This window comes from Anser brachyrhynchus (assembly GCF_964034855.1).
Source record: "Anser brachyrhynchus genome assembly, chromosome: 14".
In the NCBI taxonomy this organism is placed as follows: Eukaryota; Metazoa; Chordata; class Aves; order Anseriformes; family Anatidae; genus Anser; species Anser brachyrhynchus.
The window spans coordinates 1,704,597-1,727,512 of NC_137709.1; the positions used below are offsets into that span (position 1 = coordinate 1,704,597).

The following is a 22,916-nucleotide window of genomic DNA, read 5'->3' on the forward strand; positions in this document are numbered from 1 at the left end:
TGTAGGAATTTCCAGAGCAGACACTTTCTGTGCTTCTTGCATTCCTGTTAATAACTTCTTATAACTTTACCATATGAAAGACATCTTGAAACTTGTTCCTCTTTTTTTTTTTTTTAACATAGTGAAAACTCCCAAAAAAGTTGTGAAATTTGCATTGTGCATAGCTTGCAGAATAAGGTCCTTGTTAGCAAAAAGTGTTGAGTGGAAAAGCAAATGCATGCTTCCTAAAATATAAATCTGAAATTTAAAATGGATTTGTACATCATTCTGTCATCCCCATGTCTTCTGAAGCTGAGGGAGCCTACAAAATTTAAATGATTAACCGGCGTTTCCAGACCGCTGGCCAAATGAGTCCTTACCAAATAGGAAGGTATGTGGGCAGTCAAAAGATTAATGAACCAGGTTTGTTTGGAGACCTCTGAAACTCTTCTTTGAGTTTGATTATTAGAATAATACTGCTTTTACTTCTGAAACTATGTGCTCAGGTTGCTTGGCAAGACAGACAGCTTTCTTTAAAAGCTGGGTTCAAGAGGTGTTAGTTCGGATCCAGCTGGTTTTATGCATTCATAAGCTCCAACGCAGTAAATGAAAGCATATGGGAAAGAAATACCTGTTATCAGTCATTATCCTGAACTGAACTGTACTTACTGCCCCGGACCTTCGTGTTCTGCGTCTCTGTTGACCCTCTGCAATTTTTCCCTTAAAAAAATGCAAGCTGCTGGATTAAACTGCCGGCAGAGTCCGTGGTGCCTTAGCCGTGCGTTTGTTACGTGGGAGAGTGGCAAAGCTGCCCCGAGCTTAATCATGTAATGCTCCTTTTCTTTATGACATCTGATGGCTACATTATTTATTTAGCCTCCCCGTAACAAAGACACCATTGTACTTGAGTGTTGTGAGAGAAAGCAGAGAGCCTGCCTCTGCCTCTGCCGTGAAACCGTATCAACAGCCCCCCAGAATTCCTCCTTATTTATTTATTTTCCTAAGTGCAGAGAGAGGAGCACATACCTGATGACAAAAGCAGGCAGCAGCTGGTATTTCTGCTCTTCTGCGGGACCCTTGGCCCAGGGGACCTGTAATATCCCTCTCTATTTACTCCTCTCACATTCTGCAATGCCTGAAAGATAAACAAATGGATCACAGTCGCTTGAGAATTGTTTATTATCATCCTGCACTACTCCCTCATGCTTAGTTACAAGTGCGATTCCTGAACAATTTTTTAAATGTAGTGACAAGTCTCATCCAAATTCTACTTCGGTAATTACCTGTGAAAAAAGAAAGCACAGAGCTTCTGACCAGTGAGACACTTCTTGAACAAAATGTCCCATATCTTTTTGAACGCCCTTTCACTTAGCCAGGATAAAGAATTGCAATCTGTGGAGTTCAGAAAGCATTCTGCCAGTGATGATCGGAGTCAATATCAGACCCAAAGTGGATTTGCAGTAAGTCTGTGTTTCTTGGCTGTGTGTTGGATGCACGTTGGCATCTTTGAGAGCCTTCCCCCGAGGGTACACCCTCTGGTACAGGTGGGCACAGGTCAGAGGGACAGGCCTGAGCACCCGGAGTCCCGTTTGTGTGGGAGGGAGCTCCTTGGCAGGGTGCTCAGAGCACGTCGTGGGATGGGTTTCTGTCCCGCGAGAGACTCGTTACCAAGAGCAGTGCTTCACTGCACAAATAAATCTGTTACGGTATTTGTACAGGGCACAGTGGCATTAATAATACTACGGTAAAACAAAAATAGAGCTCTTTTGAAATGTATACAAATTAATCAATAGATGTTACTATGTTTAGTATCAGCTTACACAAAATGAGGTTTAGACATTAGGAGGAAGTCGTAAATGTAATGGCAAACTTGATGTGTTTTTCTTTGGGGGATGTTAAATCCCAGCTTCTTAAATCCAGCCTTTGCTGACGGAGAGCTGCTAGCCTGCACAGCGTTTACCTCAGCAACTTTTGCGCTTAAACCATTTGAAGAGTTTCCAACCTGTGGCCCAGGGATCACCGGTAACCTGTGAGCCATGCTGAGTGACGTTCAGCTGGTTTGAGAAACCAGATTGAACAGTAAAACTGAAACCATTGCATGGTCACCCAGGCTGGTGCAGCCCGTTGCTTAAGACACTGAAGCGTCCCCGTTGTGTCTGGTACAGTGCATGGTGTTTGCTAAAGACTCCTCCCTGGGTTCAGAGAGTTGGGTCACCAGCCGTATAGCATCTAAATGTGCTTAGAGCAGAGTTTCAGTTGGGAAACGTGTTCAGCTTAATATTGTTTTATTTTTTCGGAGGATGCTTTCAAGTATGATTTGATCGTTCTAACCTAAAGATCCACAATTATAATACATATTTCACCGGGGACAAATCCTGTAACCTGACTTGGTCAAAAATCCTAGTGGAGGATTATGTGACTAAGCATGGCTGTGCTTTCCCAATGCAAAGCATTTGGCAGCAGTACTGATTTAAGGTAATTCTTGGCATCTGCGCTTGCTTGTTCCCCAGAGCACAGCTGCTTGTTTCTGCTCGACACTATGGCAGAAGCCCCATGCACCGCAACCGCCTCTGGTGCTGCAAAGGGGGGAACCAGCCTTAGAAGGAGCAGGAGCAGAGGAAGCTTCTGTAAGTTACTTTGGCTGCAGAACATTTTCTATAAAATCAGGGTCTGAAGGAACACGGGGATGTCTGCCTTTGAACCAGGGCACATCTTTGGGAATTATAATAATGGTATTGGCTTTATATTGCATTTTATCTATAAACTGCTACCAAAAAAATTAACTACATATTAGGAAATGCTGGAAAACTATCGATTATGTTTGCTGTAATATCATGCAGAAGGATTAACTCCCATAGGAATTATTGTGTTATGGTAAAAAATAATGAGTGTTTGTCTATAACAACCCTGTCCCGGTCTTCTGCCCCGCTAACCAGTCTGGTTGCTCAGTAATGCAGCTGCATCTGTGAAGTCTGGGGGTGATGAGGGCTCTCAGGGATACTGGTTTGTCTGTTAGGCTGCTGTTATTTGCATGGTATGGGTGGATAAAACCCAGGATTTCTGTTTTTCCTTTCTATCTTTGCCACCATTGACCTAGTTTTTGAAGCCAGTAGCCCTGAGCAGCCATCTGTACCCGCGCTGATGCCAAGTAATGAAAATAACATCGCAAGGTAGTTGCCCACTGAGTGATCGGAGGGTCCCATGGGTGGGCGTGCTGTGTTTGCACTGCTCCCCCCTTTGGGTTTCGCTTCCCAACACCATCACCAGTGGTGATGACTGAACAGCCGGGATGCTGGTGGCTGAGCCAGGTACGAGCAAGGTTTCACTTGTTCCTGATGTATCGCGATGTTTTTAATCGGTGGGAGCAGCTGTAAGTTCTCTCTTTTTGGGGTCTCTCCATTGCAAACCGCTCAGCCCTCATTCGGCATGTCGCTGCACTGATGCTGAGCGGGGCTGCGGTTCGCCCTCGGCTCTCCGGAGCACCTTCTTGCTTCCCGCGCTAAGCGGCCGCACCGCTCTGCCCCAGCAGCGACTGCGTTTGAGGGCAGAGCAAAGGGCAGTTATTCAGCCCAAATCTCCAGCGCTCCATGCGAAGGCAGTGAGAAGGTTTTGTTGTCGATACTTGCAGAATGTAGCCTTACTGTGGCAGCCGGGGCCTTGGACGGGCCCCAGCCTGTGTGTATAACTTAGTGACTTCTTTGCCAGGTAACTGGTTTATGATTTACGAGGAGCATTTGGAGGCATGCGATTTATATTTTGAAATGCTTTCATGATTAGTGTATGCTGTTATTGTATGCGTGATGCCGTGTATTATTTGAAGTTACCAGTAAAGCTTGTGCTGGTTTAGGGGCTGGGGCTCTGGTGCCGTGCTGCCAGGGCCATTTCGATGAGGCTTTGCTCTGGTTTGTGAGGTTTCAGCTGAGTTGCTCTGAACTATTGCTGACGCCCTGCCACGCGGAGCCGTTCAGCACTGCCGGGTTAAGAGGAAAGCTGCGTTTGCTCCTGGGAGCCCCTCAGTTTGTAATGGATTTATCCTCGCAGCACTGTGGCAGCAAGTGGTGTTTATCCCCGCTTTACGTATGAGGGATGCCTGGCGATGCGTTTCTTTTAAGGGTGTTTGAACTTGGTATATCTTTGATGTCTGTGAAGCTCTCGTCCAGAGTGATCGGGAGAGGGAGTGTGGGCTCTGGGCTGTGTCCGGAAAAGTTTCAGACACCGTCTCGGCCCCAATGCGTTCTAACGCCTTAAAGATACCTCGACCTGGTACAAGGGCCAGAGCTTACAAGGATCCGTGGCAAATCCAGGAGCTGAACCAAACTCTCCAGAGTTGATTGCTTAGCTGCTGAGGTTCGCCGTCCTCACGGTGCTGGGAGATGCAGGAATTAATGCCTTAACCTTTCAAGGCGTGGGATGATAAAATGATGGCTTGGGCTTTCTGTATTTTCTCTTTTCCTCGCGGTACGTTTGAACCCCTGTTACCCACGTAGGACTAAGCTCGGATTTCTGTCTGCAGCTCTTTAACCACCAGCCGTCTCTGACAGAGCTGCACGAAACTTACTGTCCCGAAGGAAGCTCACAGCCCCTGCCGTGCGCACAGAACACGAGCGGTGCCTCCAATTGTTCCCCAACAAGAGCTCGGTGACCTGCGAGGAGTTGCCCAGTTCTGTGTTTTTCCTCCCGAGCAGGCAACGCGTAGCGCAGCATTTACTTCTCGTTTCTCGGGCCATTTGAAGCGGTCCCCTCGCCTCCTGTTTCAGAACACTTGCCTCCATCAGATAGCGAGTCCCGGCGTTGTGGCAGCACTGTTAAGCGGGGTGGCTAAACACGGAGCTAGTTACTGAGTAACCCGCAGGAGCCCTTCTCTGCGCTCCGTTGCAGCTCACACACGGTGCCGTGCTGAGATGTGTGTGTGTGTAAGTCAGGCTGAGGGCTGGCCTGCCTCTGTACGCCATTTAGAAGAGGACCCAGGTTGTTGCTTGCAGAAACCCTCAGACGTGGGCTGAGCAAACCAGCAGCGAGCTGCGTTCCGACAGCTCCCGTGTCCTGCTGTGCCCAGGGGAGCGGGAGGCTGAAGCCAGGTCCTGCCGGAGGACGTTTTGCTGCTTCTCGCTAACTGAAAACTGAATCTGGCCACTAGCATGTAGATTATTTTTTGTAGGAAGCTTGGAAGAAACTCCCGTTTTTTCCCTGGGAGACTACACACAAGAACAAATGGGAGAGTTGTTGCCTGGATGACACTGGCCAGTTGGCAGCTTAGTCTGAGGAAAAAATAGTGACATAAAATCGGCTTATTTTTTAAGGCCAGCTGGAAACTAGTCAGAATTCATCTCACCAGATAAGGATGTTATAAAATACAGTATCAGACTCCAGCAAATGTATTTGGAGGCAGGAAGGAATTTACTGCAGAGGCTTGAGGTGATTCAGAGTCGCACAAAGTAGATGAAAGCCTCAGTCTCTGCCTTCTGTGCCATTTCACAAACAAAGCATTTCAAAAACAAAAGATTAAAAAAAAAAATCCCAAACCTGCGGCACATAAAACACAGCCTCAGTGCTTCCTTGATCTGCCTTGATGTTTATCATACAGCCCTTTTTCTCTGCTCCTCTGAAAGCAGCACGTAATTCTTTAAGAAAATTAAATCTCCCTGCTTCCAGCGGGACTAATTGGCCCTCGTCTCGTGGCGCTCCTCGGCTGCCGCGGAGCCGAGCCCGGGAGCGCGGTCCCCAGGGAAGGGCTCTGGGCCGGGTGACAAACTGGGCTGGGGACAGCAGGAGCCCGCTCTGGCAGTGACATCCCGGGGGCAGACGGAGCCGCGCTGGCTGCGGGAGGGCGAGGGCTCTGCCTGCCGCGGCCTCGGCAGCCTCTGCGTGGAATTTTTTGGCTCTGCCCACGTGGGAGCCGCGGCCACGGCCCGAAAGGCTCGGGCAGGACAAGCGCTGCTGTTAATAATTGACCGGTGAGATAATGAAATAGCCGTGCCTGCTGTTTGCTGTTCCTTCTTTTCCACCGTGGCTGTAACACTCTGCACGATGGAATGTAATAAACCAAAGGGCGATTTCCACGGGCGAGGCAGGGGAATCGTGCGTGGACGCGGCTTTGGAGCCTGTGATGTGCCCGGGGCTGCCTGCTGCCTCTGAGGCGTCCCGGCCACGTGGCGGCCAGGTAAGTGACTGGGGAAATCGCCTCTTTGGCACTCTGCAAGTTCATTGATTAATTGCTCCTTAATCTACAGATAAGTGCGTGTGTTTGGGGGGGGAGAGAGGTTCTGCGAAACGCAGACTGCAGACCTTGGAGGGCCCCGGGGCGTGTGTCTGTTGTGCCTGCTTGCTGTCCCCAGGCTCTCTGCACAAGCAGATGTCCGTTCATCCGGACAGTGCCCACGGCAGCGTGTCCCGGAGCAGCTGGGGGATGCAGATCCAAGGACCCAGCTTAGTGCAGCGTTTGTACGATGTCCGTACGTGGTTTGAGCGCTGCCAGATGCACCTGGCCATGCCCACGGCCAGGGGTGCCTGTGGGCATCCCGGCAGCAGTGTGCAGGGCTCTCTGCAGAGCGGGGCACAGAGCACGGACCCCGGGGCACGGGGGCTGGCAGAGCTGCTGGCTGTGTGCGAGGAGGGCGATTCGAGACCTGCCAGCCTGTGGGACGTGGTAGGGGAAGGAGGGTGATGTAGGAAGGCAGAGTGTGGAAGTGCCGTGCTTTCTGTGGATCCTTGTTCCCCGCCAAGGACTAACTCAGGTCTCAGGTTGCTTCCTGAGCAGCATCTGCTGCCTAAGTCCGTCAGCTCCCATCCAAAGGCATCTTTCCTGTAGCAGTCAGCAGGGAAACAGATGAAGGAGCAGGAAACGTCCTGGAAAATATTAAAACCGTGCTTTGCGATGTTGAACCTGGGCTCCAGAGCAGCCTCGGGGCCATGTGATTGCACACAGCCTCCTGAGCACCAGGGCTCAGCCTGCGCATCCCAGAGGGAAAGAGGTGAGACTTTCACAGGGGTGCTGCGCGCTCCTCGGGGATGCACGTTCTGCGGGTTTGCCGCATAAAGGGCGTCTGGGTCTGCGCTAAATGCTCTGAGCATTGCCTTTTTTCCCCGAGTGAGCTCAATATGTGCTTTCCCCAATCCTTTTCCTAATCACCTCCTGTCAGTTTTGCGGCATCTGCCTGAAAACTGCTCGCAAAGGTAAGCAAGCGTTTAATTTCTGCCTGGGATCCCGAGTAACTTGCGTTCCACCATCAAACCTGTGCTAACATCACTAGCAGGTGTTCCCAGATCAGCTTCAGCTCCTCGTGGTTTCTCGTGGTTTGTTGTGGAAACCAGCGATAACAGTGTTCAGTGGGAGTAAGAATAAATGCTGGCGACTTTTGTCCAAATGAAAGATATGGGAAAATACTTGCATGCAAAACGCTTGCCAAAGGAATGGGCCGGTCTGCTATGCTATGTTTCCTCTATGTACTTTGTGTTTTTCTTTTATTCCGACGGAATGCTCTGTGGTAACTGGATAACACATTTCGGTCTCCCTCAGCCCAGCGGCAGGCACAGTTATGGATAAAGGAGACTGAGCACAGGCATCTTCTGGAAAGGAACAGTTTCAGTTTCTTACGTCAAAATAAGAGAGTTTAAAAGCTGGTCTTTTTAAAAAATCAAATTAATTCATCATATTAAATTTGTTTACAAGAAAATGGAAGTGCTAATACTGCTGGTTAATTATATTTCATACTGGCAGTGTGCAATGAAGGAATGGGACAGCTCCGTGCTTTACTGAGGCCAGCCAGTTCCCACAGAAATTAATCTGTGGGTAGCAGAAGTGCTTAGGAGGCAAGATGCTGGGTTCCCTTCCCAGAGCAGGACTTCGTAACAGTTTTGTGGTGAGGCAAAAGGCAGCACAGCAGTGGCGGTGTGTGATTGCACCTGCGGAATAAACTCTGCCGCACAAGGAGGAAACTGCCCTGGGCAGGCTGAGAACAAACTCACCTGGCCTCGGGGCCGTAATGCTCCGTGGCGCCGAGGCCGCTGACCATTTGCCGAAAATGTGGTTTTCTGCTCTTGGTTGCCTTAGACGTATTGGGAATGTGTGTGAGGGGTGTGAGAGCTCCATATTCAGTTTGAATTCTCTTTTGTGTTTCCTGGGATGTTAATAATCTAATCCGTGATGAACTTGCACATGTACAAAAATCAACAGAATCATTAGATTTTTTTCTCTTACACTTCGAGCTCAGTAGAGTCTCTAGTTCTCTGATGCTCTTGAATCTTTTTGAGTCTGTTCTTGGATGATAAACTTGTGGGATTAAATGAGCTCAATCAAGCAATAAGGAAAAAAAAAGAAGGAAAATTGTAGTGAAATAAGAAAGGATGGGATGGGAAAGATTGGAAAGACACTCGTGTGTTCAGGCTGAAGCAGCGATTTCTGACAAAAGCCTTTTTTTGTGAAGTGCTTTCCGAGGTAGAAACAAAGAAGGTGTTTGGTGTTTAGTAGGTTAGGGAGTGATGACGATGGAAGCCAGGAGACATTTTTGAGGCTGAGTAAAGACAGTGAATTTGAGGACAATGGGGAAGTACGCGGAGGGTGCCTGCTCTAACGAGAAGGTCAGGCGCTGCTGGGCGCTCAGACGAGGTCTCTGCCCAGGCTGTGAGGGATTGCTAAACCTGTCCTTCCTCATTAAATCCTTGGTCGGAGATCGGGCCGTGGCTCCCAGGCCCAAGATAATTTTATCTGGGCTGCAGTCTTTCTTCAGCCGAGCAGTCGTGTTACTCGGAGGACAGACGTGTCGGCAGCGAGGTGCCCTCGCCTTGCAGGGACGTCTGCAGGGAAGGGCCGGCTCGAGGCCAGGCGGAGTTGCCGTGCCCATCAGTAGGAGCCCGGTCCTTCCGCGGAGAGCGAGGCAGAGCTGGGTGAGGGCGTTTGGGAAGATTTATTCACACACAGTGAAGGGATATTGAAGCGCGTTATTATTTTCATCTTCCTTGAAATTGCTCGGGACGTTTTCATTGCTCCAGAAAGCCAGAGGTCTGTGTCTGTGATTTCACTTGAAATGTTTACGTTCCTCAAACTCTGGTGAAATTTATTAATGTGCACATGAGTCATAAACCTCCCCTAAATCCCACTTAGGCTCTGTCTCAATAATGTCTGACACTTTGACTTTCTTTGGCTCCCAGTAGCAGGAAAAGTTTCCCACTGGGCCCGTATAAGCCAGCCCTGCGAGTTTGTCTGTGGGTTTTGATATACGGCATCCCTGGCGGCTGGTAGATGGCTACCTGCACGGTCGTGGAAACTGCGCTAAATCAGGAATCCGTTTTTGAGAGACTTCAGACATCTTTGAAGAAAAATACAAGTTAGCAAAGGTGTATTTCCCAGTCATCCGAAGGGGGTGCCATCTGCTGTCTTCTCTTACGTTGCCCTCCTGTAAGACAAGTTTGAGACCTAAAGTTGAAAGTTCTGGTTTATAAATTAGAAAAAGAAGGGCAATAAAGCTGGGAGTGACTTTCAGAGATGCTGGCACGGGGACAGCCGTACAGACACGCTTCCCTGGATGTGGTGTCCTTTTCCTTCCCTCGCCCTTTATCATGTGAAAGCGGTGGAATTCGAAGACTTCAGACTTTTGTCTGGAATTTCCGCAAGTTTCACAGTGCGGCCAAAGGACCGATTCTCGCTAAGATGCGGCGTGGCTGGAGAGAAGAGAGATGGGCGCTGGGACTGCGCGGGTCACCCGCGTCGTGCGCGAGCGTGGATTTCTGCCCGGGGTGGCGATGTGGGAACCGTGCGTGCAGCTGCAGAGCAGCACCCTGGTGCCCCCCGGGATGGCCGGGGAGCTGCCTGCTGAAGCAAGGGTACCGCGGATGCGTTTTGGTAGCAGTTACGTCTCGCGGCCCGTGAAACGGACGGATTGGGTGCTGCAGTCTGTGCAAGTGATTGGAATCTGAAGAATTTGGGCTAATATTTACACGAAGTGTTTGCCCTTTGATAAGCAGCGGGTCGTTCACAAACACGGACATGACATAATATCGGCAGGCTGGTCACAGAGCTCGCTTTGCGTCTCACACACTTGTCTGTTTTGTTCTTCAGAGAACAGATGCGTGTTGCAGTTTGATACAGGTTAATAGCTGCGGGGCTCTTGCCTTTACTTCCACGGAACCATTTGTCTAAAAAGGGCGGTTTAACGGAAATTGCCTTAGTACACTTTATTGGAAGTGAACAAATGAACGCGGCTGTGACAGTAGTATTTTTTCCTACTATTATCACGGTAAAAACTTGGAACAAATCTTGTTTTGATACATCGGACATCATTGTCTTGGCCCAGAGAGTGCCCAGCCTAGTGCCCACAGCATCCCCCGGGTTTTGTTTGGCCTCAGCCCCCGGCCGGCGGTGCAGCAGTAGCCGATTGCTTTCCCCGTTGAGGTCCCGATTCTCTTCCATGCTTTGTTTGCCTCATCTCCTTGTCAGATCTACAGGGCAACGACTTCACGTTCTGTATTTGCAGGCTGCTTTGCATAGAGCGCTGTGCTCCGTGTACAGGCTCCTGGGCAGAACTGCAGCAAATACAATAAATAAAGGGATGGAAGTCAAGCCTTTTAAAAACAAAACAAAAACCAAGCCAAATCAAAAAAAAAGCACCTTTGTTTGGATCCTAATAGCTGTTAGGGGCTTTATTACTTTCCTTGGGCATCTGGGATGACACAGTTAGCACACCTTCCTTCATCTTCCTTTGTTCTGTGTCTTTTGTTGTGTGCCCTTTGTTCTGACACACCTTTAATTCTACTTTTTTCTTTTTGATTTTGGAGGTTTGCAATGAAAATACCGAGAGCTTGTCAGGAACGTTCGCTCTGTGTTACAGCCTTGCCAGGGCACTTCTAAGGCCCAGCAGCAGTGTGCTCCATGAGGGTGCTCTACCACCTACCAGCTGAGGAGAACAATAACATCATTGTTTGATTTTTTGCTTCCAGAGCTCAGGAAACATCTTTCCAAATAGGAACGGCGAATAGGATGGTAGGTTTTCCCCAAGATGTGTTTCATTATCGTGTTGTTTAAGTTTTAGTGGAGACTTGTGGAGCTCAGTGCATCAAGTCAGTCCTTATTATTTCTGTCGCTTCGAGGATGTGACATTGCAGACTCGTACGTAGACCGAGCAGACACGCAAGATCAGAGCCATGGCAAGAATGGGAGCAGAGGGCACCAGGGTGGAGAAAAAAGTTCTCTGGCCTATCTGGCACTTCTCTGCTGTCCGGGAGGAAAGGCTGCAGGTAGCTCAGACGAGAGGCTGCCAGGGAGGAGGGAACGTGCCGTGAGCTGCCATCTCCTCCTGCGTCCTGCCGCAGGCACGGCTCGGCGCTTGCTGCCGCTTTTTCCAAGCCAGGCGGTCACACCTTCAGCTTCTAAGGTACAGGAATAGTTTCCTGTTATTTCTGGTATTGTCATAAAACCCTGAGACACAAATTCCGCTCTTTGTTGCTGCGCTCGCTGTAAATTGCAAGCAGAGGTAGCTGGAAATAACGAGGGGGAAAGGTTCTTAGGAAACGCTGCTATAGCAAATCACGAGAGCTCTGTCACTGGTGGAAAGCCGCAGCACAACTGTTATATAAATTCTGTGCATAGCTGTGGAAAGTCAGAGCCAACTTCGGGCTGTAAATCAGGGCAGCTCCATTAACTTCAGTGGAATGGTGCCAGCACGTCCCAGACAAAGCCTTGGCCCAGCCTATTCATAGCAGTCGTGGGGGAATCGAGCTGCTTGGAGAAGGTCCACTGGAATAAAATTTTGATTAAAAAACGGAGATAAAAGTGACAGAGAAATCTGCCTTCTGGTTCTCTCGTGGAATGCGGCTCCCACAGGGTTTCATCCTGCGCAGCTCCCAGCGCCTCCAGGTACACCCAGGCTCACAGAGCTCACCGAGCATTCACTCTCTCATCTGCTTTTCTTTCTTGATAGGTTCAGAACATTCAAGGCTTTCCTTACGCCAGATTTCTAAGGTTTTTACTTCCATAAATTCTTCAGTACGCCGATGAAAAGCATGGGAAATTTCGCCATCAGCCACTGAGGCTTTGTGTTTCCTGTGAGACAAATTTCACGGCTGCATTTTAGATATCTCTAGGGAGAGATGAAACTTCTCCAAGTGTCCATGAGTTGATTTCTTACTGAAATTTCTGAAAGAGCCCAGCAGAAGTTCCCACTTTGTGGTGGTATGCTCCTTTCATTTCTCAGAAACTAGTTAATTTATTTACTGTGCCCCACAAGTCCAAGTTCCCTTTATAGATTAACTTGTGTATTTTGGCTTCCATCCACCTCTTCCCTTGGCTCAAAATGAATGATACCAGGACTGTCTTTGAAACAAGGCAGGAATGTGAAGTTTTTTGATTAAACGGCGGCATCACCGCTGGAATCTCCCCGCCAGCTTTACGAGGCCCCGCTGCAGATGCACATTATTGGGAACAGCAGGCGAACCTGTGGGGAGTTTCACCTTTTTCAGGAAAACAGACGTGTGATATTTAGTTGGTAGGACTTGGAGACAGTTTGCGTTTCTTCAGAAGGCGTGTCACTGAGCAAGGTGAGTGCAGCCGTGTAGCTGCAAAACCTCGTGCTGTTTCGGTGAGGGCCACATCAGGCGCTGACCCAGGGCTGCGAGCATTTCTGGAAGCACAACCGAAAGTCACTTTGAAGCTTCATCCCGCCAGGTGTGTGTTGTATTCAAATACCTCCAGGATCAGGCAGCGCTGAGCTGGGGTTTTCAACCTCTCAGGCTTATTTCTAGACAGATTCAGAAACTAGCTTTGAATCTGGCCCTTGATGCTTTGTAATTGCAGTGAGAGGACATCCTCTAATTATGTATATCATCTTTTAGATTTAATGAAGATCTCAAAAGCTCTTGTTGTTGAAGACTGAGTTCCTCCGTTTGTGACAGAGGAATTGATCATCCCAATATCCTGATAATTGCTGAAGCCATCTAGCTACTCCGAACGCTGTTTTCAGGTTCTCATCGCCAACGTGTGTGTGATGCTCTGCCTGGTCTCCCAAAGCGCAGTTGGGATCCTCCCACTGAGTCTTTTTCACATCTCTGTTTTTTTGTTTGCTTTATTTTAGGATCCTCTGAATATTACTGGAATGTGACTGCGGTGCAAAATGTACTCTTTCAACAGCTCAGCTGCGGACATCTAATCAGACCGTTTCCTGGAGAGGCTTCAACATGGCTCTGTCTGGGAATGAGATAGAAAGATGGACTCATGGGCAAGGCGGCCAAATTGGAGAGCTGGTGGAGCCCGCGGCCTCCCCTGACAGCAGTCGTCTGTCGCCAGTGACGTCCCTTGGCAGCTCGGACCACCTCCTGCACCTCCCTGGAAGAGCAGACTCTGCTTACAGCTCTTTCTCGGGGGGATCAAACGTTCCAGAGTATCCCACCCCATCGTGCTATGGTGAACGCTGCTCTTTGCCTCCCGAGCAGGTACCGTACATGGACTCAGAGTATGTAAGAGGCATTTATAACCTCAGCGCAGCAAACTCTGATCTCAGATGGCTGCATCCACACAAGGCACCAGACCCGAGCATCCGTGGCATCCCTCACAGCGCTGGGCTCGTGGGGGGCTGTGGAAGCACTCCTTCCCCCGGGGCTTCCAGCCAGGGACCACTGCCCCTGGCTGCACCGCCACCCTCTCCTCCTGTGCGACTCGACAGCTTCAGGGTCGCCAGACACCTTGAGAACACGAGGGGGAGACGTAACTCTGGGAGTCTCGGGGAGGGCAGCGCGCAGCCAGCTCACGGGGACATGTCGTGGAGCCAGGACAGGGATGAGATCCCTGAGCCAGATGCAGCGGCAGCCGGGAGAAAGACTGTGGAACACAAAGGCTGGTGGTCTGCCGGTTGTACAGACAGGGTGTCTGTATCAAAAGGTCAGGGGCTAAGGACAGAAGAAAATGCAGAGAGGAGCCCAGCCCAAAAACCTGTGAAGAGAAGTAATCCCCATGTTTTCAGCAGGCCGTCTTCATTCATTTTTCAAGAATATTTAAGGACTGACTCTGTGGCGAATGTCTCTAAAATTTTTTCTGCTTATAATTCAGCTCATGCTCATAAAATTCCTGACGAGAGGAACTCCAAGCCCTCTCCTCCAGGGCACGCCAACCCTCGCACTGTTAATGATACACAAGAAGACAAACAGTACCCCTGCAGCGTGCGCAAGCCAACTTTCAGAGAAGCAGATCTGCGAAGCGCGGTGCCAGAACCCAGCCGGTGGAAAGGGTCCTTGCTCTGCGCTCAGTGCCCACTCCGCGCCGAGCTGCGCTCAGACTTGGCTCGGGATGTGTTTGAGGACATTTGTGACTTAAAATACATGGAGAATGCTCTTCTAACTAAAAGCGCATCCAGGAAGCTGAACAGTTGTAGAGATGAAAATCAGTGCCATAACTACAAAGGAGAGATCGGGAGTGGTGCTGGGGAGCCACTCCTGAATCCCCAAGCCAAAACACAGAAACCATCGGTGTCCTGCAGCTACCGTGCTGCAGAGTCAGCTGATACTGACCGAACAGCTTTGCTCAGACCAAAGGAGGATTCCACATCACAATTTTTAAATGAAGTCAGGAAAGAAAACCAAGCCAATGACAGCAGTCCTGAGCTCAGCATGCACCTAGAGCAAGAGGAAGCTCCTGCTCCCTGTCAGAAATACCAGCCTGAACTTCAAAAACAGCTCTCGAGAGAGCTGCGGGACGATCTTGCTGGCGAACAAATAAGCAGACAGACAACTCCCATGCTTTACTACCTCTCTGGGGGAAAAGCCACCAACATCCTGCACCACCACAAGCTTGCCCAATGTCGAGAGGGCTCAAGGAGCTCACCAGAGGAATTTCCGACGAGCAGCCAGGCTCCCTCGGTGCGGAGTGTAGAGATACAGAGGGAAGGCAGCCAGCTCCAGCCAGCCAGCCAGCACCACCAGCGTGCCGATGATGGTCTGGATGAGACTGAAGATCTCGTTCTCGGGAGTCCTGCTTCATCCGTGGATGAGAGTTTCAAGAATGACTACAGAGAGAAACTTAAAGTGGCTCAGAAAAAGGTTCTGAGAGAAACCTCCTTTAAAAGAAAAGACTTACAGATGAGTTTGCCTGTTAGACTAAGACAGAAGCCCTCCAAGAGGCCTTCAATCGAACACCTGAGATCTTTCTCATTATCCGGGGCACATGAGGAAGCCAAACTTGCTCCTTGTTCCCCTCTTCATCTTGAATCCTTAGAAAGTTTCAACAGAGATGGAGAAATAAAGAGGCCACAAAAGGGTCAAACAGGGGGAAGGAAAAGGGAAACAAAAGAGGAAAAGAAACTGTGTTATTCTGAGCCTGAGAAACTCGATCAGCTCGCAGACAAGGAAGTCCCGTGGCACCAGGTCAGGGGTGAAAGGACTGAGCCGGGCACAGAGGCAGCCAGGAGAAAGACCCTGGAAAACAGAGGGAGGGCACTTTCCAGCTCAAGTATCTCCCGGACGGAGCTGAAACAAATCCAGCACACCGCGCTTGTTGAATACATGGAGCGAAAGATTAGCCAAAGACCAGGAGGCACGCAGCACGTCCCGCTGCATAAGCCGCCCCTGCAGAAGAGGCCTTCGCTTCCTAAATGGCCTCCTGGCAAGGCTTCCAACCCCAGTGGGAGCAGGAAGATGCAAAGCGATGAGGTTTTCTGCCAAGCGTTCTCTGAAGAACCACCACCAGATGTTTGCCTCCCCCCGAGCGTGGCCAGCAGATGCGGCCCCGGCTCTGCTGCTGGGCCGGTGTCCTCGGAGCCCAGCCCCTGTCCTGTGGCCGTGGGGAGCCGCGGCCCTGAGCAGGCACCGGACGAAAGCCTCCCTGGGGCTGCTGCTCCTGCTGCTGCCCCGGCTGCCGAGAGGCCCAAGTCAACGCCTCCTGCCGCCCAGGTGAGAGGGGCTGGGACAGGGGCTGCTCTGAGAGGGAGAACGGCGGGCTGTTTGCGTGAAAAACCGCTGAGCAGCAGGAATGGGGACGAAGGCTTCATTTTTAACACGTGGCAGAGAGATGAAAGAAGTCATGGAGAAGGCAAGCTCGCTTAATCTGTAGGAAGTGCTGTGTAGTGGTTGGAAAGCAGAGCGAATGCTCTGTTTTTTGCAGTGTGCCAGAGAATTAATTAGGGGAGATTTTAAGAGAAGTGCCACCAATTTTGATGCGTTAATGATTAATGATAACAATTTGTTATTCTCAAAAGCATTATGTAAGGAAGCATTACAAGCAGCGGACAAACAATGTGTTCCTCAGTGTGAAGAGCTGCAGCAATTGCGTAAGGGTGGGAACTGCAACGGCCGACTGAGCAGCGTGCTCGGTCCGGGCAGAAGCACTCGTTATCATGCAACAAGTGTGCAGTTTTAAAAAGGGGTCCGGGGGAAGGCTTCTAGCTAAAGCTTACCCTTTGGGAAGTTCCCGCAATGACTGAAAACCAGCTAGAGACCTGCCCATTGCTTTGCTTCTGCTGTGCTCTGCAGTCACAGCCCGGGAATTCAGGAACCTTTTTGGCTCCTGAATTTGAAGGACAGTGGCTGTCAATGTTGTTGCAAAAGGAAAAATAATAATACTAAAATGGTCAGAACAGAAATACTCTAACATGCTACTGAAATTACCCGACTGAAGAGACTCCCACCAACAGTGGCCACCTTCTGAGTTGTTGTGGGGGTCGGTGGGAGTAGAGCCTGTGCTTTGTTGCTAGCCGTTACTTGGTTTTCTAGGAAAGATAGATGGATGCTACCTAGAAAGATTCTAATGGCATCTGCATTAATAAAAAGAGATGGACAAACTTAAAACACCAACCAAACACAAAAACCCAACAAAACACCCTGCTAAACCTACTCAGCTGTTGGCTGCTGCTCCCGGGGAGAGCAGACGCGGGCACGAAGCCGCGGCGGCTGCACGGTGCGAGTACCGGTGCCGTTGTCGTTTGCAGGACGCGGAGAGATGTGCCGGCGGGGCCGTGTCACCGTCTGAGCCTCGTGAGAGCTGCCCCGGCGTCCCCAGGTAAGGCTGCGCGGGGCACGGGGGCTGCCCCCTGGGTTTCCGCCGCGGGGAGCCGGAGCGCAGCGCGCCGTGCGCCCGGGGAGCGCCTCCGGCCACCGGGAGCGCAGCTCCCCCGTGCGACCTCCGGCGAAAACAGCAGCTGGGGGGGGCTGGGGTGGGTCCAGCCTTAAGGCTTTAATAAATAGAGGAAGCTGGAAGTGCGATGACAGTTACTTGTAGCTGCTTAAGCAGCCTGCAAAAGCATCTGGTGTAGAGGAAGTGTCTCAAGTGGGAAGGAACTTCTGTCTGTGCTCTTGCAGTTTCCACGGTCATGCGGAAGATGGATGCCAGAATCACGAACAAGACAGTGACCTAACCGGACGCTCTTGTCAGGACGCCGAGGAACTAGCTCCTGAAACCTCTATTCCTAGCTCAAGAAGCAGCAGCCAGGAAGATGCCCAAGTGGAAGAGGATTGCAGCGCTGGGTCTCCGAATGGCAGTGCTTTGACGAAGCGCCCAGAGCAGCAGCTAAAGGCAAGTGATGCTGCAGTGCCTCAGGAGAAAGGAACGTGCTGCCACGCATCACCGGCTCGGTCTCACCAAGGAGACAAAAATGCACCCAAAGGTTTATTTGCAAAGGAAGCAGCCGTGCTCAACAGCCAAGAAGATATTCTGCAGGAGAGAGAGACAAATCCGTCCAAAAGGAGACTGTGGTCTGCTGAGGACCAGCGATATGAAGAACTTGCGATGGAGATTGTTGCCAAAGACAGTTCTCTGGTTGATATTCTCATGCCTTACCCGGTGAGAAAAACTGCTCTGGACCTGATGGAGGGTCTTTTTCCTGTTGATGTTTCCATGCTGGATAAATCACACAGAAGAAAGGCAGATGTACAGCATGCGCAGGGGAACGAGTAAGTAGACCAAAACAATTAACTACTAGTTTAAGGTCTTATGGTGCTTGAATATTATGTATATACCGGTGCTAAGAAGACTCGGGGATTTTTTACGCTTGGTTTGTTACTGAAATATTTTAGTTTTCTGATTTATTTGTCAAAAAATACCTGGGGCTATAAGCGCGTAATGGAAGAAACGTGGAGTAAAGCACACCATGATAGCTGCATGCAAACAAACAAGCTGCGTGCATGGAAAGCAAGAGAAATCAGCAGGCTTTACATTAGTAGATGAGCATTTGAGGTACGACAAATTTAACCCAATTCTGCCAGGGTAAATTTGCTGCTGTTCAGCCAGGCTGTGTGGCTCCCACACCACGCCGTTTACAGACTTTGCAGATCAAGGTGTTCAGCAGATTCGTCCACTCCTGAGCCCGTGGGAGTGGGAGCTGGGGCTGCACGTAAGGCCAGGAGCTGGCCCGGAGGCCCCTGCTGCTGAAGGTGGCAGGAGGCACCTTGGTGGCCGTGCTGATGTGTTGTCAGCAATGTGCTGAGCTGGGTGCATCAAAGCCAGTAAGAGACCTTACTGAAAGGGACTATGATAATCCCAGGCTACAAATTCTTTGCTCTGCATCTTTTAAAATGTTAGAAAAGTCCCTGCTGTGGGATGAGAGAAAGGTGATTTGGAAGTAGAGATGCATAAAACCAAGGGCATTATCACAGAATGGTAGAGGTTGGAAAAGATCTCTAAGATCATCTGGTCCAACCTTCAGCCTAGCGCTGCCAAGTCCCCCATTAAACCATTCACAAAGCACTGCATCTACATGTTTTTTGAAGACCTCTAAGGACAGTGACTCCACTACTTCCCCGGGCAGCCTCTTCCAATATTTCACAACCCTTTCAGTGATTAAATTTCTCCTGATATCCAGCCTAAATCTCCCCTGGTGCAACTTAAGGCCATTTTCCCTGGTGCAATAAGGTCCCCCCTGAGCCTCCTTTTCTCCAGGCTAAACAACCCCAGCTCCCTCAGCGCCCCTCAGACTTGTTCTCCAGACCCTTCACCAGCCTCGTTGCCCTTCTTTGGACACGATGTTCATGAACAGAACTCTAAGTGTTTGTCACAGGTGTTTATTTTCTGTACAAATAGCAGGAAAAGCAATGGAGATGTGCCAGAAGAATGCTCTGAACCCGAACTCAATGCCAAGCAAAGGAGTGACAGTCCCATTTGTAAGGGAAACCAGACCCCGAACGGGAGCGGAGATGACACAAAGGACCTAGATGACATCACGTGTAAGAAAGTAGGTAGATGGCCATCAAAGGAACCGTTGTTTCTTCACCACCACAAAGTTATTCATGTCACATTCATGTACTGTGGGTGCTCCTATTCATGATGTTTATCCCAGTAACAATGTTTCACGTATAACTTCAAATCATTTATTTTTCCAGTAGTAAATTTCCTAGTGAATTGGCAAATTGATCACGAGCAGTGGTGTTTAAATTCTGCCTGGCTTTACTCAGATCTCTCCTTCCACACACTTACCTTCAGCAGGTCGTTGGGGATGGCTTGTGTCTGAAACGGGCCCGCAGGCTGGTTATCCCTGTCCTCGCACAGCCAGCTCCTGTGCAGCAGCTGGCTCAAATCTGGTTTCAGTAGCTGTAAAATTCATTACAGCTGGCAGCGTAAATAAGAAATGGTTTTTACTCTGAGAGAGCTGGCAGCAGTTTCTGTATGTTACAAGGGTCTGTTAATTTCCTTACGTACAGCAAGTGAAGGTAGCATGGGCGTAGCTGGACTCTGGTTCTAGGGATAGAAACATGGCATCTCGGAAGGGTAACGTGTAGCTTTGAAGAATTAAATTATTTTTTTCCCTGTAGAAACTTGGCCATAACCTCTCTCAGGTAATTATAGCCTGCCTTCCTGAAGTTCCTCCTGCTGTGTATGTGGTGATATTTTTCGTTACCTGCTGTTTAACTGCTGCTGCTCTTTATGGTGACATTGGTTGATTTCCAAAAAAAGCTGATATCGCTCTCCCACTCTGGTCTCGGGGCCTCTCCCCGTAGTAACACTGCTGCATTAGACAGCCTTCTCCGCGTGCTTTGCTACTAGGCGCTTTGCTCACTTGCATCCACTGAAAAAATCATTTTTTTTCCGTGCGTATTATAAATGAAATTCCAGTCAGTTCGTGTGTGGTAATAGAGCTGTGGCTTCACGGTCATGTCTTAGACGAAGCCATGTGTATATATGTTGTAATCTTTGTTGTAGTTTACTTCTGACTGTGGTTGGAAGCTCTCAGAGTTAGGAATTATATCAGCAGTTAAGGCGATTACCAGTAATTTGCTTTTCAGAGTTTGAGAATTAAGTATACCTAGGATGATCTTTTTTTTTTTTTTTTTTTCCTTTTCCAGAGCTTGAAATTATTTTAAGTCTTAAATTTGGCAAAGATGACGTGAGAAAATTCCCTTCTTTATAAATGACACGACTTCTCTTCGGCGATAAGCCTCTTGTGATTTTTTTTTTTTTCCCCTTTGCAGCTGGAACTCATCTCCAGCCTGCGCTCCAAGCTGCAGGCGCTGTGGGAGGACAGGGAGCTCGTCCTCTCGGAAGCCAGCGACTGCGCCGCGCGTGGCAAGGAGCTGGAGGCCATGGTGCACGACGTCTGCAAGCCCAACGAGTTTGAGCGCTACCTGATGTTCATCGGTGACCTGGAGAAGGTGGTGAGCCTGCTGCTCTGCTTGTCCAGCCGCCTCGCCCGGGTCCAAAACGCCATGAGGAGGATCGACGGCAATACGGATGCCGAGGAGAAGGTGGGTGATGAGAGCACAGGGTGTTTAATTTGTTCGCTTTGCGTCTTTCAAGGTGGGGCCGTGCTCTGACAGCTCTGAACGGGGGGGTTGTACCCGATCTGAGCCAGCTGCTGCTTGGGCAGCGTTTGGTAGCGGGCGGTGAGGGGCTGGGTCTCCGTGGCCCAGCACGGACAGTTTGGTGCTGGAGAGCCCTCGTGCACACGCAGCACCAGCTCTGCTCTCGCAGCAGGGCGGTGGCATGGCAGGAGCGGCAGGACCTGGGGAGCTGAGCTTTTGAACCCGTGACCATTTGTTCCCTCTGCAGCAGATCACAACCTGTGCTTCAGAGGTGGTTGTTTTCCCACTGGTAACTGCAGCGTGGTAATTACTGCTGTGAAACCTTATTTCACTTAAAGGGCACGTCTGAGCTATAGGGAGCAGGAGGAAGATGTGGTCATAACTTCAGATAGAATTTCCTGTAGTTTAACTCTACCGGCCACTTTTGCTGGAAAATTAGGAATTGTCTCATGTCACCAGGAAAGCTTTTCAAGTCTGCAGTATGCTTTTTTTTTTAGAGAAGCCAAGCTGAGTTTATCCTAGGAATGAGGGTTTCCTGCTGTCCTTCCTGCTTTTAGACATGCTTTTATCAAAGCGGTACCTGCTGCTGTTATTTTTTGTTCAGAAATTAGAAAGCACGGTGTTACTGCTGGGGTTCCTGGAGCTGGGCTGCTGCTGACCTTTCGTGCATGTTGTAGAGGTTTGTTGTGCTGGAGCACAGCGGGGCACTAAGAATCCTCCCATGCAGAGCGATGAGGAGAAGCAGGACCTACCTGCTCTGAAATGTCTGTCAAGTTAGCGCAGATAATTCTGGGCTGCATTTCACACCTAACGGACTTTGTGCTTTGTGGTTGGCAGGGGGCTGCCGTTTCCTTAGTGCTGTGTTTGTCCTCTTCATGTAAATACATTAAAATCATTTATTCAAGACTTGGAATAACATGCTCAGTAAAGGCTTGTTTATGTGCCAGTTTCTTCTGCAGGTATCTCCCAGTCGCTGTAATTGCCCCAGCAGTCTTGCTCTTTGATTCCAGCTGCTGCCCTCAGGACGCAGGTGGTGGCAGTTGCTCTGTGCTGTTTAGGGACTTGGTCCTGAAACCAGAGATTTTGCAGCAGTGGAAAACTTTTATCCCTATGAAAATCATTACAGCTGAAAGAGAATCAGCTGAAATGTGAAAGGTGTTAAAATCCCATGGGACAGGCAAGGCTTGATGCTTGTGGATTTGGGAAAAAGAAACCTTTGAACAGTTACTGTCTGCCTCACAGTTATTTTAGTACACGTGCATTTTAGTAGAAGTAACATGATATTTTTTGTATGGCATTGGCACTCTGGCCACACACAACTCAGAAAATACAAAGATGTGTGCTTAAAAAACTGCTAATTGAAATAAGAGGGATGCAGGATACGCTAAAATTAGCAGAATGTTAAGTACATTGATTTTTGTCCTGAGGGCAGCATGGAAGAAGCCTTGATGGGATTTACTGGGAGTCTTTACCTTGCAAGCCACAAGAACGAGTAATTTAATCTAGAAAAAACTCATGTGGAACACAAAGCCCACAAGAGGAAGTAATTAAACTAAATCGACTGTGGCTTCCAAATTACGATCCGGAGTCTGCCAGGAATGATGAGTTTTCACAGCGTGCTGCTTTGTTTTCTCACCCCATTAGCAATCGCTGAACGAACGGCACAAGCTCTTGTCTAGGCAGCGGGAAGATGCAAAAGACCTGAAAGAGAACCTGGATCGCAGGGGCAGAGTGGTCGCTGGCATCCTTGCCAAATACCTGACGGAGCAGCAGCTCCAGGACTACCGGCGCTTTGTGCAGGAGAAGACCTCCTTGCTGATCGAACAGAAGGACCTCGAAGAGCAGATCAAATTTTTCGAAGAACAGTTAGAAAATCTCAAGGAGAGCATCCCCCTCTAACACCCTAACGGACCGTCCGTTTTTGTACCTGGTAATTTGTGACCTTTTCCTGGGAATCCGTGCGCGCTGACCGCCCTGGGCTCACGCTGATGACCGGTGCGATGCTGTTAGTGCCCCAGGACCGACAAGTGCTCAGAGGCTCGAGGCACGCTCTGGACACGCTTCCCCCCTGGACAGGCCAACTGACAAAATCCTGCAGTGTGTAGCAGGCTGCGTTTTGGAAATGACTGCTAGGATGTCTTATTCCTCTAAATTTGTCATGTATTTCCCCTTGTCGTCTGTCCATCTGTTTCCAGATTGACATAACTGCAATAAAAGAGCAGCACAAGTTTGCA

At 49.6% G+C, this 22,916-nt stretch overlaps 1 protein-coding gene across 3 annotated transcripts in view; it reads left to right on the top strand.

Moving 5' to 3' along the window:
* SHROOM1 (shroom family member 1) overlaps positions 1-22,916 on the top strand; it is a 30,857-nt gene extending 7,941 nt beyond the window's left edge. For 2 of the 3 annotated variants that reach the window (XM_080555369.1, XM_080555371.1), the window contains 6 exons: positions 13,041-15,846; positions 16,881-16,951; positions 17,251-17,841; positions 18,968-19,118; positions 20,353-20,625; positions 22,327-22,916. In XM_080555369.1, coding sequence (XP_080411495.1) covers positions 13,144-15,846; positions 16,881-16,951; positions 17,251-17,841; positions 18,968-19,118; positions 20,353-20,625; positions 22,327-22,581 — 4,044 coding nt within the window. In that variant the 5' untranslated portion in view covers positions 13,041-13,143 and the 3' untranslated portion in view covers positions 22,582-22,916. Of the gene's footprint in view, positions 1-4,492; positions 6,140-13,040; positions 15,847-16,880; positions 16,952-17,250; positions 17,842-18,967; positions 19,119-20,352; positions 20,626-22,326 lie in introns of those variants that run through there. The other variant, XM_080555370.1, reaches the window with a different exon arrangement.